General features: G+C 37.6%; 1 protein-coding gene across 1 annotated transcript; it reads right to left on the minus strand.

The window, feature by feature from the left end:
* Positions 1-7,658: 7,658 nt before the first annotated feature.
* Positions 7,659-10,460, minus strand: LOC145994973 (uncharacterized). Its single transcript, XM_083131507.1, has 3 exons — positions 10,371-10,460; positions 8,615-8,685; positions 7,659-7,833 (listed from the first exon to the last, which is right to left on the minus strand). The coding sequence occupies exons 1-3, from the start codon at positions 10,458-10,460 to the stop codon at positions 7,659-7,661; spliced, it is 336 nt and encodes a 111-aa protein (XP_082987633.1).
* Positions 10,461-14,286: the final 3,826 nt, after the last annotated feature.

A 14,286-nucleotide genomic window follows, 5' to 3' on the forward strand; every position in this document is an offset into this window, starting at 1 on the left:
GTCCTCTGCAATAACTATCGACTTGAGGAAGGTTCGGGCTTTATATACTCAAGTGTAGACGTAATTACGAAGTGTGAAAAAGAAGACATCCTTTCTCTTCGTGCATCACAAGTTAAATTCATAAAACGTGGTATCACGGAAGAAATCACTGAAGCTAATGAAAGATCAGATCAGATATTGCTTGTGTTATGCAGAACCATTAAAGAAAAGGTATTATTATTGCTTTTCTACATACTTCAAAAACCATACAGAAACAGTTCCTGGTGTCATTGAATAAGGATAATAGGAGTATAATTGGATTTCGAATGTAATAAAAGTTTGAAAAAAATCTCATCCCGTATTTCAAAAAGTATTTCAGATAGGAATCTCCTAATTCACAAGACCCAGATATCAGTATGATCAAATAAGAATCATGAAGAATCAATTTTTAAGTAGCTACTGACATGAACAATGCAGGAAAGATAAAATATTGTGTAAGCAGAAAATAATACCTAAACTGAAATATATTCATAGGACTCCTGAGTAGCCAAGTGGTTGTCGGCCTCCGTGGCGGAGTGGTTAGCACAGCGCGCTACGAAGCCAGGGATTCGCGGGTTCGAGTCCCGACTAGGACATAGGTATTTGTGTTGTCCGTAAATGAGAAAACCTAGAAAAAAGATAAAAACTGATATGTATGAATGTTGATAGTGTGAATAACGGGGGATACCACCGAATAGGGGTATTCCTTAAAACAAAACAATAAAAAGTTGTTAGAGCTCTCGCCTTTGTTGGAAGGGTTCCTGCTTCAATTCCCCAAAAATTTTCGAGTTTCCCAGCGTCTTGAGGACAATTGGGGAGCTACTTGTAAAGAAGACGTAACGGTCTCCGGTCTCGAAACTCAAAAAACAGCGGCGTTGGGTTCGATGCGCTCACCACGCGTCACCCAATGAAATAGCCGATCTGGCATGCTCTGGCCCTTAGAGAACTGTTGAGCATGGAGTTTAGTTAGGTTTTAGAAATCTCTTCGTAATGTAATGTAGGAAGAAGCTATTGACGCTAACTAAGGGCTAAATGTAGTTTCAACAAAATATCAGGACTGCTTGTGGAATGTAATGAATATTTTGCAAACTAATCTCACTGCCACATAATTGGGATACCAGACAACAATTTTCTGAAGAAGGGCATCCCTTCTTCAATGCAAATAATTTCATAGAAAAGGTGGACATCTGAAATCATTATGTTTCTATTATAGTTACTTAGTTTCGCTTTTTTTACTCTTTTGGCCAATCGCGACGATGAGGATGGGTGATGATTATATGCAATTGGTGAAGAAAGGTTCACAAAGAACACCCTTGCCAGGCAGAGTCTTGAACCCAGGAACTTCGAAATTCTATCCCTTAATAAGCCTTCCGCCGCGCTGGCATCTGAAAGTATTAAACATAACTGTAATTAAATCGCAACATGAACCAATTGATAAAGGCGATGATGAGGATGAATAGTGAACTCATAAATAGATGATAGGACATGCCCATGGGTGTTGCTCATTCATTACCCAGAATATACCCCGATAAGCCGGACTTCGCTTAATCCGGACAGGCAAAAAGCCAAAAAAAAAGCAGAATGCAAGGTTTTAAATGTGGCTAGAAGTTAACAATCGCATTCCTCATATTGCTGTTACATTTTACTGTATTGTATAATGTATTTAGGCCTATGCCCTTTAAATACACCATAACAAACGTGTTTTGTTGCTATAAACGGAGTTTTAATGTACATTCTACTGTTTTTTTTTAGGTTATTTCAGTTAAACCGGACTTTCGTTAAACCGGTCAACTTATCCCCCCATTAGTTCGGATTAACGAGGTTTTACTGTAGTCGTAGGATTAATACTCTATCCGATCCACAACAGACGCAAATTCACACACACACACACCACATGCACATTAGCAAGAAGTAACTTTAATCCTCCACTCTCACTCGCACAGAAATACATAAAAGGAAGCACTGCATTATATAAATTAGATGTAGCATCAGTAACCAAGGTAGACCCGGTTCAATTCCCTGGGTGGGTGATGTAAGGTCGGAATATTGGCGGCCTTGTCCCTGCTCGATTGTTCAGCCAGCCTCAATCAAACACCAGCGGTGAACCATAGGGGTTAAAAGGAACTAGATGATCGCCGTGCTGATCACATCACCTCCAAAAATGGCCAAGATCGAGAATGTGTGCGGCCCTACCTCTACATCATCGTTTCTCAACCTATGGGGCGCGACCCACTACTGGGTCCCGTGTTCTCGAAGTCTGGCTCGAAAATTGATTTACCGTGTTTTTAAAACCAATTACATTTAAATTACTAAGATATATTGTTTTAACAATTTTAATTCAACCCGTGTTGTAGCTACATAGTCTAAACACTACATTTCTGTTATTCGCGCTCTAGCATTGCTTTTTACTGGCATCGCGGTAAAACATAACCTGTGTTTAGTTAGAAGTTAAACTATATTAAATTAGTCTTTTAAATTACATATATACTTTTCTAGATTTAAGTATGTGTAATTTGTTTAAGCAATCGTGAAAGAGGGCTTCTTAAAGTCCTCGATGTTAGCAAAAATATGATTATAAACTGGGTGCACACCCCTAAAAGTAATTCTGTCGGCGCCTTTGCTTATGGGTCTCATGAAGTGTGATATCCTTCAAGGTGGGTCCCGGACTGAATAAGGTTGAGAACCACTTCTCGTGGTTATGGCACGGTACAATGTGCACGGGGAGCTTTACCTTATCAACTTATATGCATCTTGTTTTGATTTGATTTGTCATTATGGTCGCTTTTCTGCAACTTTTGGCTAATCGCGACGATGAGGATGAGTGATGATATTATGTAATTGATGAACGGAGAACACCCAAACCTAGGCCTGGATTCGAACCCGTGACCGCTGGTTTAGCAACGCGCTGTGCTAACCGCTCCGCTACAGAGGTGTGAAATTTGGAATCAGAGAGGAGGATGGAGCATCAAAATACCAGGTGGTTATAATTAAAGTGACGGTGTTCAGAGTGGTACAGCACGGGGTGTAATGAGAGTAGCAGTCTGAAACTTCGTAGATATGCTAATGAAGCAATGCGCTCGCGAATTATGAAGAAAAAAATAGTTCCAATTCTCGCCACCAGGGTAAAAAAATGGCGCTGTAAGCAGTAAAAACGTGGTATAGTTACAGGAAAAATGCACTATAAATCGCAGAAAACAATACTCTTTGTAAAAAAATATCGCTACAATTTCACCATTCGAATTACATGAACATTACTGAAGGAAAAAGCAACAAGCGTCACCAACAACAACCAGGGAGCTCACACAATGGTTAGGCAATGTCACCGATTTTGACGTCAGAGTTACCGAAAATTCCACGTTTTGACTGCTTACAGCGCCATTTTTTACCCTGGTGGAGAGAATTGGAACTTTTTTTTTTTCCATAATTCGCGAGAGCATTGCTTCATTAGCATATCTACGAAGTTTCAGACTGCTACTCCCATTACAGCCCGTGCTGTACCACTCTGAACACCGTCACTTTAATTATAACCACCTGGTACCAGCTCGCTCATACATGTTATAGGAGCTGGTACGGGTTACTGGTTAGATAAAACTAAACCAAAAACTCTGTGGAGGCATAACCAAATGACCTTTCGTTGCGCGGTCATCGGATCGAGTCCCATCGCCGCTATTTTCTGATTTTCGAGACCAGCTTTCAGTTAGATAATAGATTACAATTACATTTTCTCACATTACAAGTGAATTTAAATTAAAAATTAAATTCCTTCAGCAAAATATTGCTACAGTGTAAGATGAAACCATCTAAGTTACAAGAACACCCTCCTCCTCTTCTTGTAGTTGACTGTTTGGTTATGATATTAGGAATAGGCTTGTCTAGGCATTTCTAACAAATTTATGCCAATGAAGTTTCGAGGAAGTTTGTCATAAACCGGAGGTACAGTGGTTATTAATCTCATCAATTGATTTCGTAGAATTTCTATTGAGCCAATTTGCAATTCAAATAACCTATCGTTCGAAGCCCGGCTAATTAATAAAGCAAGTCTCTCCGAAAAAGATTATCGAGTCTGAAATTTTCAATTTGCAAGTTAATCATCATCAATTTCGGTAATGTGAGTAGAAAATAATAATTTGTACTTGTTGAATGGTACGTTCATATTTTTTTTAAAATGAAGCTAAATTAGCTACCGTGTCCTTGGTATCAGTCGGCGTTGACCTTCGTGGCGGAGTGGTAAGAGCAGGGGTTCCATGTTCGAATCCCAGCTAAGACGTGTATATTTGTACTTACTGTCCTGATGAAAACCTGAAGAGTGGAACAGCGAAGTAAGAAAAGTGAATATGAGACATGGAAACAGTTATTGGAAGGTCCGTAGGGCGCCTGATGAGCAGGCGGGAGACCAGTGTTCGATTCCCAGGGTGGGTGGGAATTTTTCCAGCAATACTTCGCATGAAAAGGCTCTGGAGTCCACTCAGCCTCTAATATATTGGTAAAGGCGGCCGGAGCGGGGTGTTGATCACATCACCAATGCACGATTAGCATGACCTCCACCCCTTTCGCCCCTCTATATGTCTTCACGGTATGTTGCTATGTGCACTGGACAGCTTTATCTTTATTCCGCGCTATATATTAGTTTCCTGATGTCAAAGGATGTATAGAAATTTGTTTCTAAGTGTTTACTTTTGTTCGGATATACGTAGTTAGCGGGGTTGAATTTAAAATTTAAAGTTGTTTCTGCACAATTGAAATTATGTCCCTACCGGAATTAAATCCTTAATTGAAACGTCATACCATTAGAATATCAAGCAAGCTATGTGAGGAACTACTAATTTATTATACGTATATTCAGAATGTCTAGAGATACTTATCATAAAAAAAATAGTGCAGAATACTTCTTGTTAGGCTTGATCACTTTTATATTTGGAAATTCTCTTCTACATATTTAAATGCATATTACTTTGGTCTCCATGACAGCGAAACCAAGGATCCCAGGTTCGAATCCTTCGTAAGGCGTGTACTTGTTCCGTCATCTATTCCATCACTTCATCATTCATTCTTATCTTCCTAATACATTATATAGGATAACATCCCGTTTCACGTAAGCACAAGATTATCTAGTATGACATGAGTCCACAATTTTAGGGGCAATAGGAGTTCCCATTTCGGATAATCAAGTTGAAAATGAAGCTATTTAAAATGAAGGAACTTTGCTATACTGGTAATTCTTCGGTATGAATTAGTTTTGTGCGTATAAACCTAATTTGTTTACTAAGAATGAAGCTGTATTTTTTAATTTTTTTATTTTTTGCTTCATCACAAGTCAATGATCTAACACATGTCTAGATGCCTATGGTGTCACGTGTCAGTTTCGATGACACAATGAAAGTTGCAAGGAAGAATGGTTTCTCGGAATCGACGAGAGATGGCAGCACGCTATATGAAGAGGAGCAGAGCCAATTGTAGAAACTAGGAGCGGAGAAGAGCGATTATATATATTATAGTAAATTGAGAAATATATAAAAGAAGAGTTCAAATACTATAAAAGAAATAAATAGAATATTATATATAGTAAATTAACATAATTAAGAATATGGCCACATATGAAACGTTTAGCAAAGTTATTAAGTAAGCGAACGAATTCAGAAATCTGTTGATTTCTCTGACGAGGAGAACATCGTCAGTGTTTTGGTTGTTTGTCTCCGGTGACGCTGTGTCAAATTAGACGCCCCGAAGCACTTTTCGGTTGCGCTCTTTATTAGTTGCACTGTGCCATTGGTAGCGCTTGTTATTAGCGATCCTGGTTATTCCCCTTTGGTCGTTAAATAGGAGGTGGCGCTATTGTCAGTTTAGTCGACCCTACTCTTTCAACAAGTATAGCTTGTATTGTTTGCCAAAGAAGCGGGAAAAGCGAGCGCATAAATAAGATTACGTTTTGGAAAAGAAAGAAAAAAGAAGAAGAAGCCTTTTTGATAATAAAAGAAGAAGAAGCTTTCTCGATTATCAAAGAAGAAGAAGCCTTTTCCATACTAAAAGAAGAAGAAGCCTTTTGATAATAAAAGAAGAAGCCTTTTCCATATTAAAAGAAGAAGAAGCCTTTTGATAATAAAAGAAGAAGAAGCCTTACGATAATCAAAGAAGAAGAAGCCTTGTTGACAAGTCAAAGAAGAAGAAGCCTTTTCGATAATCAAAGAAGAAGAAGCATTTTCGATTATACATACATATATATTTTCTCTGTATTTTGTATAGTTCTCAGAATATAGATCCGCATTTAACTATATCTTCTTGGCTATAAAACGCTTTCTTATTTGGAATTCTCAAATAAAGAACCTATCCCCCTGAGATTAAGATATCTGTAGCCGTGGTAAATAACATTTAAGTACGTACCCACAAGGGGCGTAGCATTAGTGGCGCCCATAACGTGGAGCCTTACCTTAACGTACCCACGAATGAGAGGGACGTAGCAATGGTTAGAGTTAACTGATAGAGTAAGACAAATGGGCAGTTTTGTATCAATTTCGTCTTTCATTTTCTGTTTATATTAAGGATGTGCTCTAAATTTGTTGGTATCGACGTTGTGCATCACAATAGAGACAGTGTGATGCAAGTTCCCCCACATTTTCTTCACGTGAAATAGCCTATTCTCCCTTCAGCTTAAAATATGCGAAATGGGAAAATGGGCAAACCGGTGATTCCCGCTTCGCCTAAAATTGCGTCATAAATCACATTATCGTGTAGTGATAAGCCATTTGGCAAAACAAGGTTAGTTCAATGTGTATATAGCTGTAAAATATTAAAATCCTCAAAAAAATAAAAGGAATTTGCAGAAAAGCATTTCTTCAAATAACATGAATAAAATAAATTTGAATGAGAAGTACACTTTGTATGGATTTTTACTAGTAGTTGGGTTAAAACAAATAAATGCAATATTATTGCAGTATATAAATCACATTTATTTTCATACAAAAATAGGAAATTTTATATAAAATTACATAGACTCGATACTAGCGCCATATCTGAAAAAGAAGAAAGAAATAACAATTAATTGAAAATATTATTGATGAGTTCAAAATTTACTTAATGTTTGCTCAGTTTCCGTGTTCGGATAAATAAGTTCATTCTATTTGCAATGTTATCGATCAATGTAAAACATTACTGGATATACTATATAATTTACCACTGAAAAACATAGTTATGTTTGGTGATAATAGTTATTAATAATATAGGCTATCTTCAGAACTAAAATATGACACAAACTACAAACTTGTACTTCAACTATTTACTTCTACGTTCGTACATCGTAATAGAACAACAGTAGGTGAAGATTTCTCCTTAAACTCTACCTAAAGATATTAATAATTCTCTTTATGACATTGAATAAAATTGATTCTGTTTTGGGGTTGTCCGACTAAATGGATTGATTTGAAAATGACAAGCCACCAGAGCCTCGTTTTCCTGCATGAATCTACTTTCTAGACTACATGGTAGACAGACTAACGTTCTAGTACTTTCCAGAAAGGTCTAGTAACGAAGGTCAATATTTGTGCATACTTTTACTAACAGTACTTCTTTGCCTGTATGCTAAAAGTTGTGTTGCTAATAAGTACGTATTATATTACCATTTATCAAAACTCTTGTTAAAGCAAATCTTACCAACGACGATGATGGTGTTCCTCCTTCTTGTGTTCATGGGATTCCTTCTTCTTATGGTGGACATGGTGGTGGGATTCGTAGTGCTTGTGTTCATGGGTGTGATCATGGTGGTGGTGGTACGGGTGCTTATGGTGGAAATGTTTAGGATGGTGTTCAATATGCTTCTTGTGTCTGCAAAAATAGATAACAATTCCTACTTAATTTTGAGTTAGAGAACAGACACTAATAAAACTTGGTGTATCTTCTTTAATAATTGCCTAACATTAATATCTTGCGAGTTTTCAATTATTTTCTCTCTCAAGTTATTTCAAATTGTTACAGTAATGTTTACTATTTGTTTGACCCATGTTACGTTTAACTTACAATTAATACATTAATGTGACTGTCCATTATAAAACCTATGAAAATTGTTAGTTTAACTTCCATAAAGTTTTGGAGGTTAGGCCTATTGCCCTCTATCAATTCACTAATTTATTAATGAAAACTATACATGCTAGACTACAAATAAATCGAATTATGAAATCCATAACTACAAGTCATTACCTTCCAATTGCCTCAATGGAAGTAGTTTCTATCAGAAAACAAGAAATGCTTATCATTTCTGACTAGTTATCGCATGAAGTAATCATTTATGACTCCAAAATCTACCAAATTAATTTAAACCTTGATGATATAGTAAATATTTTGATTTCCTTATTCAAGATGAACGTAAATACATTAAAGAGTTATGCTAATGTATTTTCTATTCCGCAAGAGAGTAAATATGTTAATGTACTTCTCTTTCAACTGATATTCATTAATTAATGTTTTCAGCATCCGCAATAAAAATAGATAAAAGTTCCATTTTCTCATTGAAAAAAATACTCCAGAATACATTTTTGTCTTTAATATTAAATTTTAGTTAGCAACATTATAAAAATGAAATATTAATTTTTCTGCATATTCCACTTACTCTTCGTGATGTTCCTCGTGATGACCGGCGAAAGTGACCGCCAAGACTCCAAGAACGATGAAGCACAGCAACTGAAAGGTAATTAACAAAATATGGAATTATGGGTGAAGTTTATAATGCAGAAGGTCATCACCTATTACAGCATTGCTAGTACTGTTCGAATCCAACGTTAATAAGGTCGAATATTATTACTCAAGGATATCTGCAGTAATCCTAATGAACACTATTTGTTTCCATAGTTTCCATGCATGTGTGACATAATCACTAGTTTAAGCTTTAGGAAATCATTTGATTGTGGGGAAAAGTTTCCTACGATGCAAGTACACAAATTATCAGTTACGCCAACATCACGAAGAAACGCAAGATACGTGGAGGGATTAAATAAAAACCTTAAAACCCAGACAGTAATTGTGAGACAACCTATATACAGCTCAGACTTACATGAAGCATCAACTATGATTTACGAAACGACCGCAAGGCTGCAACACTGATCAAGTGAACTTCAAGACGCCACTTTTGTCATTTTAAAGATGGCGTCTCCTTCACACAGTTGCACCATTGAACGGTAATGGTTTCTTGCGCTCTAGAAGCCTAGAACGTATAGAAATTATACGGCAAATGAGAATCCATATCTCTATTTATGCTTACCACACTAGAAAGTTTAGGAATGGTGGGAAGAAATTTGACAGTGGCTTCAGTTCTCAGGCAGATTGGTGAAAAACCTTCGCAGTGGCTCATAAGTGACTTCACGTTCATCCCAAAGGTATACGAGCACTAACTCAGAGACTTGAAATTATATGCAGATCAGCAGTTGGTCAATTCTAAAATGAAGCAACCTTGTGCAACCTTCATGAATAGATAAAGTAAAACACATGATACTCCCTTCTAGTCGTATGTAACAATTGTCGGGCAACAACAGTATCAAGAAAGTTGTTTTTCAAGCTTTATCCTGTAAGTACGCGATTATCCCCTCGCGTCTCTGTGGTTTTCCGAGTCACTCCAAACTAACTATGGGATGGTATATTTTAGGATTGTCAGTGGCGCTTCAAATCCATCTTTGCCTCTTTCCCCCTATCCTTTGATCTCTCATTTTTCCTACTTCGTTTATTCTGCCGGTATAAATATGCCAAATGACGTTAAATAACTCAATAACAACAATCCAAAAATATTAAGCAGTATTGGCTACCGATACGATTTCCATTGTAACAACCTGGCTCCAGTTAGTTCTTTACATTAGACAATTTGCTACGTCTGTAAACCAGTAAGGATATATGTCAGCCCCAAAACAAATATTAATAAACAAATATCTGTCCCTTTTTCTTCGTACAACGTGCATACATACCCTATATTATTTTGGTACAACATTTGTAGAGTGCAATTACTTTGTTAACATCTCCGGCCTGTTGTACACTTGTACTTTCAGAGCGAGTTGCCTCTCCTGAAGCCACCAATCACGAATTGAGACGTTGACTCTGTCCAGCACCTATCGCTATATCCCTTGTTCACTCTCTGCATTGATGCTAGGCTTAATAGGTAGGCTCGTGCAGCCAACTGGAGACTTTACGAAAGTAATATGACTCTACTAAGTAAATTCTGAACTTTCCTGCTTTTTATCAGATGTGTGTGAAGGAACAGTCGTAAGGCGAGTACCATATACTTAAAGAAATATGGAAATCGATTACTAGCTTAATAAAAATTAAATTTCTGTGTGCCTACAACGTAACCCTTTGAACCAATAGGAAACAATGTTTTCTACCAGAGCTCTTGCATTCATTGAAGCCATTCTGAAATGTTGAGTTCTTGGAGTCCTCTGCAGTTCTAAAGTTGTGAGCAATGTGCCAGGCATTTATACAACTGGGTAATCGTGAAAGGTGAAATGAAATTTCACTTCTCTCTTTGCGAAAATAATTCTCATTTCTGTTCGTCGAGGTTGATGAAGCATTGTATCACGGAAGAAAATCAGGAAGAATTTTGCTAATGAAGGTTCTGATCATTATCTACGTTCTTGAAATCACCGTCTGATCACTGTCCGTGAAGGAGGGACGTGCCAGTGGGTTGCAGCCCACATAATGCCGGGGACGATGGCCCGTAATTTTGTCTATCTGCTGTTGGAATGTTGTGTAGGCCAAGAATCTAATTGCTGAAAGTTTCAATACAGGGCTGAACGACCATATTATACTAAAACTAACATCAGTAGAAACAACAACAATAAAACAGAAAAACAGAGGATGGCATCAGGCGCTTATCTAGAACCACATTTCGGGAGGGGTTCAAACTATGAGTCTCAAATGGAATCAAATAATAACTCTCTCTAACTAAAACTCTAGCTTCTTTAAAGCCGAAGGTTTATGTCTGCAGCAATACAAGCCTATCCTGGGCAAGATTAATCCAATCTTTTTCATCCTTACCGATTCCCCTTAGGTCCACCTCAACGTTATCCCTCCATCTTTGTCTTGGCCTTCCTACAGTTCTCTTACAATGTCTAATTTATATAGGGTCTATCAATTTGTACTTCAGATCTTTAAAATTAGATAGAATGAAAACCACAAGTGATAATGACATATACTATTTTTTATTTTATTTTGAATAGCAAACAATGGCATTATGTTTTGAACAATATGTCGTTCAAATATCCTCCTCTGCTTCGGTGGTTGGAATGGAATCTGAATGTCCAATTTTTCAGCACGTCTGCACACATATTGAGCGGTATAGCCGCAAACGTTCGTTCGATTTTCCGTTTCAGGTCACGAACTGTGCGTGGCTTAGTCTCACAGACCTTAGATTTGACATAACTCCATAGAAAATAATTCAGGGGGGTTAGGTCACATTATCTTGGTGGCCAGTTCACATCACCCTTTCTGGACAGAACTCGTCCGGGGAACTTTTCCTGCAAAAATTCCATTGTTTGGCGAGCTGTGTGGCAAGTTGTACAATCCTGTTGGGAAAACACATTGTTGATGTCACGATTTGCCAGTTTAGGCCACAAAAACTGCACCACCATATTCCTGTATCGCTCCCCAATGACAGTCACTTGATTTCCATGTTGGTCCTCAAAAAATTAAGGACCGATCACACCATTGGCCCAAAAACCACAGCACACAGTCACTTTCTTAGGATGAAGGGATACGTTCAGAATCACTTGCGGATTTTCATCTGCCCAAATCCTACAGTTTTCTTTGTTCTGTCGATCGATTATGTTGACCCTCTCAATGCACGAAATGTCTGTCGAACTGAACACGAATTTTGAGAATAAATTCGAATAATTTCTATGCGTTGTTGCATTGTGTATCTCTCCATGATAACTTGCCACAGACTACTGCACACAGATATCACAGTTCCATCTCGTCATTCCAGTTAGTGTTGCCACAACACTCTTTCAAAGTTCTGACGTTCAAATTGCTAGAGCCTTTACTTAACTATCTCATTAATTGTAGACTAAAATGCCCCAGGCCGGTAAAGGCTCAGAACATTCCAGGTGCCTAATTTAATATCCTTATTCCTACTGTACACCATATCCTTAGTCTAGGGACCTCCTAAAGTAATCCCCGCCCGGAGATCCGAATTGAGGACTATTTTACCTCCGGAACATTTTACCTTAGGAACATCCATGGACTCATGTTACTCTTTCTTGACATAACTTTTTTTACAGTGCAGAGTTGTCAGCTCTACGCCTAACCCTCAATATGAATAGAGATAATAGGCGTATCATATATAGGTTATTAAGATTAATAAATTAAAAATATTATTAAAATAGCCAATTAATAACAATTACTGGTCGACATGAGTTCCGATGTTTTTGTTCTGATTGTGGTTTATTATAGTCCCTTGATAGCTAATTCTGGAACAGCTTTTAGTTTATTTCCATCACCCTCCGTTTTCGAGAAGTTCAGGTTTTTAATTTTCCATGTTTTCAAATTACCCACTAAGTTGCAGCGTGCAACCTTTCGATTAATTTGTCTGTGAATATAATTTATACAATACAAGCACAAAAAAATATAATAAATAATCTTTGCTAGGGAGCTTTGACACCGATGTAACAAGCAACACTTGACCACAAACTGCAAACACCAGAATAAACTATTTCCTTCAGTCTGTGGAAAATCATTCACTTCGCATGCGCGGCAAACAGACCGAGGCAAGTCGATGCACGTGATTGAGTAAACGGCCTAGTCCAAGTGACACGCAAGCGAAAAGCGGCATGTGCAGCTCGTCGTGTCACTCCGGTACGAAAGGTTGCATTTATTTCTGAAGGTTCGTGTTGCTTGTATCTTGTCACTTCGGTCTGAAAGCTAAGCGAGATTTCGCTTCAAAGCACCATGTGGCACATGTCACTTGGCAACGAAGCAACCACACGAAGCACACCGTAGAGACATGACGAAATATTCAAGTGATACACGACATGTGTCGCTTGTCGCTTCGTTGTAAAATCTATTTTCTCGTTCAGTCTATCTCTCATTAACGGAGCTTTCAGACCGAAATGACGAGCGACACGTGCCACCTGGAAAAGTACTTTTGTTGAAGTTTTTTAAGTCCACTTTATCCACAGAAAGGTTAATCGGAACTGGACCTACAGTTTAAAGTGGGATCCGAACCACTGTGCAATGTCCTCCGCTGGGTATCAAACCCGGGACTCCTTGATTACAAGGTAACGATGTTACCACTACGCCATCGGGACTTAAGCTTTTTACAGTTAGGTTTGTAGTATAACAATGATGATAATGTATAGTTATTGCTCCTCAAAAGTATAGTAAATTGCCTTGGTAATTTATTCATCTCCTATTTACTCCTCTCAGCGAATTAATTCTCAAATACTTTTGGCATTTCGTTGTTACTCCTTATCTAAAATATGTCGAAGTTCAACGAAACCTAGCACAATAGGATCTTGAATTTATGAAGTTCTGGCGGGACAAATATGTAATCATGCTGTTATTTTTCGTTCCTAGAGCAAATATAAATGTTAGATAAATCTTAAATAACTAGAAATAATTCGATTCATAAAATCCTGATATTTATTGAGCATTCAGGGATGCCCTCTACCGAAAGAAAAAATACTTTTGGTATGCCATGGTATCAATAACGCTAGAGGAGACCGGCCTTGGTGTGATGGGTCTAGTTATGGCAAGCACTGTTCCGTGGAAAGTATTAGTGATATTTGTTTGTTGTTGACACTGGTGGCTCATTGGCAGACGCTTTTCTTATTCATTGTTTGCCAGTTGTGTGCTTCTCGCCAGAGATGAGTTTTGTTTTTGTGAGATTTTAGCTAATTTCTCTGGTAAATATTATTTTGTTCTCTACAGTTTTCAATATAGCCTCAAACAGCAGTAATATATCCTGAGAATTATATTAGTTATAGTCAGTATGTAAGAGGTGTTAGTTCAAGTAAATTTAAACTTGAAGTTGAGATTGATGGGTTAGAAGTGAAAAAGTACATATGGCGCTAGTTGTGACACAAAAGTAAGGAGTAGGTGGTGACAGCTGTCACAACTAACCTCGTTTATCACAACTAACCCCATTAGTAAGTACTTGAGCTAAGCTATAAAGCTTAATTGCAGTGCAGTAGCCTAACTGTTAAGTGCTCCGTGTGTATAGCAGTTTTAAAATTTAAATTTTATAACAATATCTCCTTCTTGTAATTTATGAAGCATTTTATGAAATAAACCCAAGGCTCGAAT

The sequence above is a fragment of the Lepisma saccharinum genome, chromosome 11 (assembly GCF_977018435.1).
Source record: "Lepisma saccharinum chromosome 11, izLepSacc3.1, whole genome shotgun sequence".
NCBI classification, from domain to species: Eukaryota; Metazoa; Arthropoda; class Insecta; order Zygentoma; family Lepismatidae; genus Lepisma; species Lepisma saccharinum.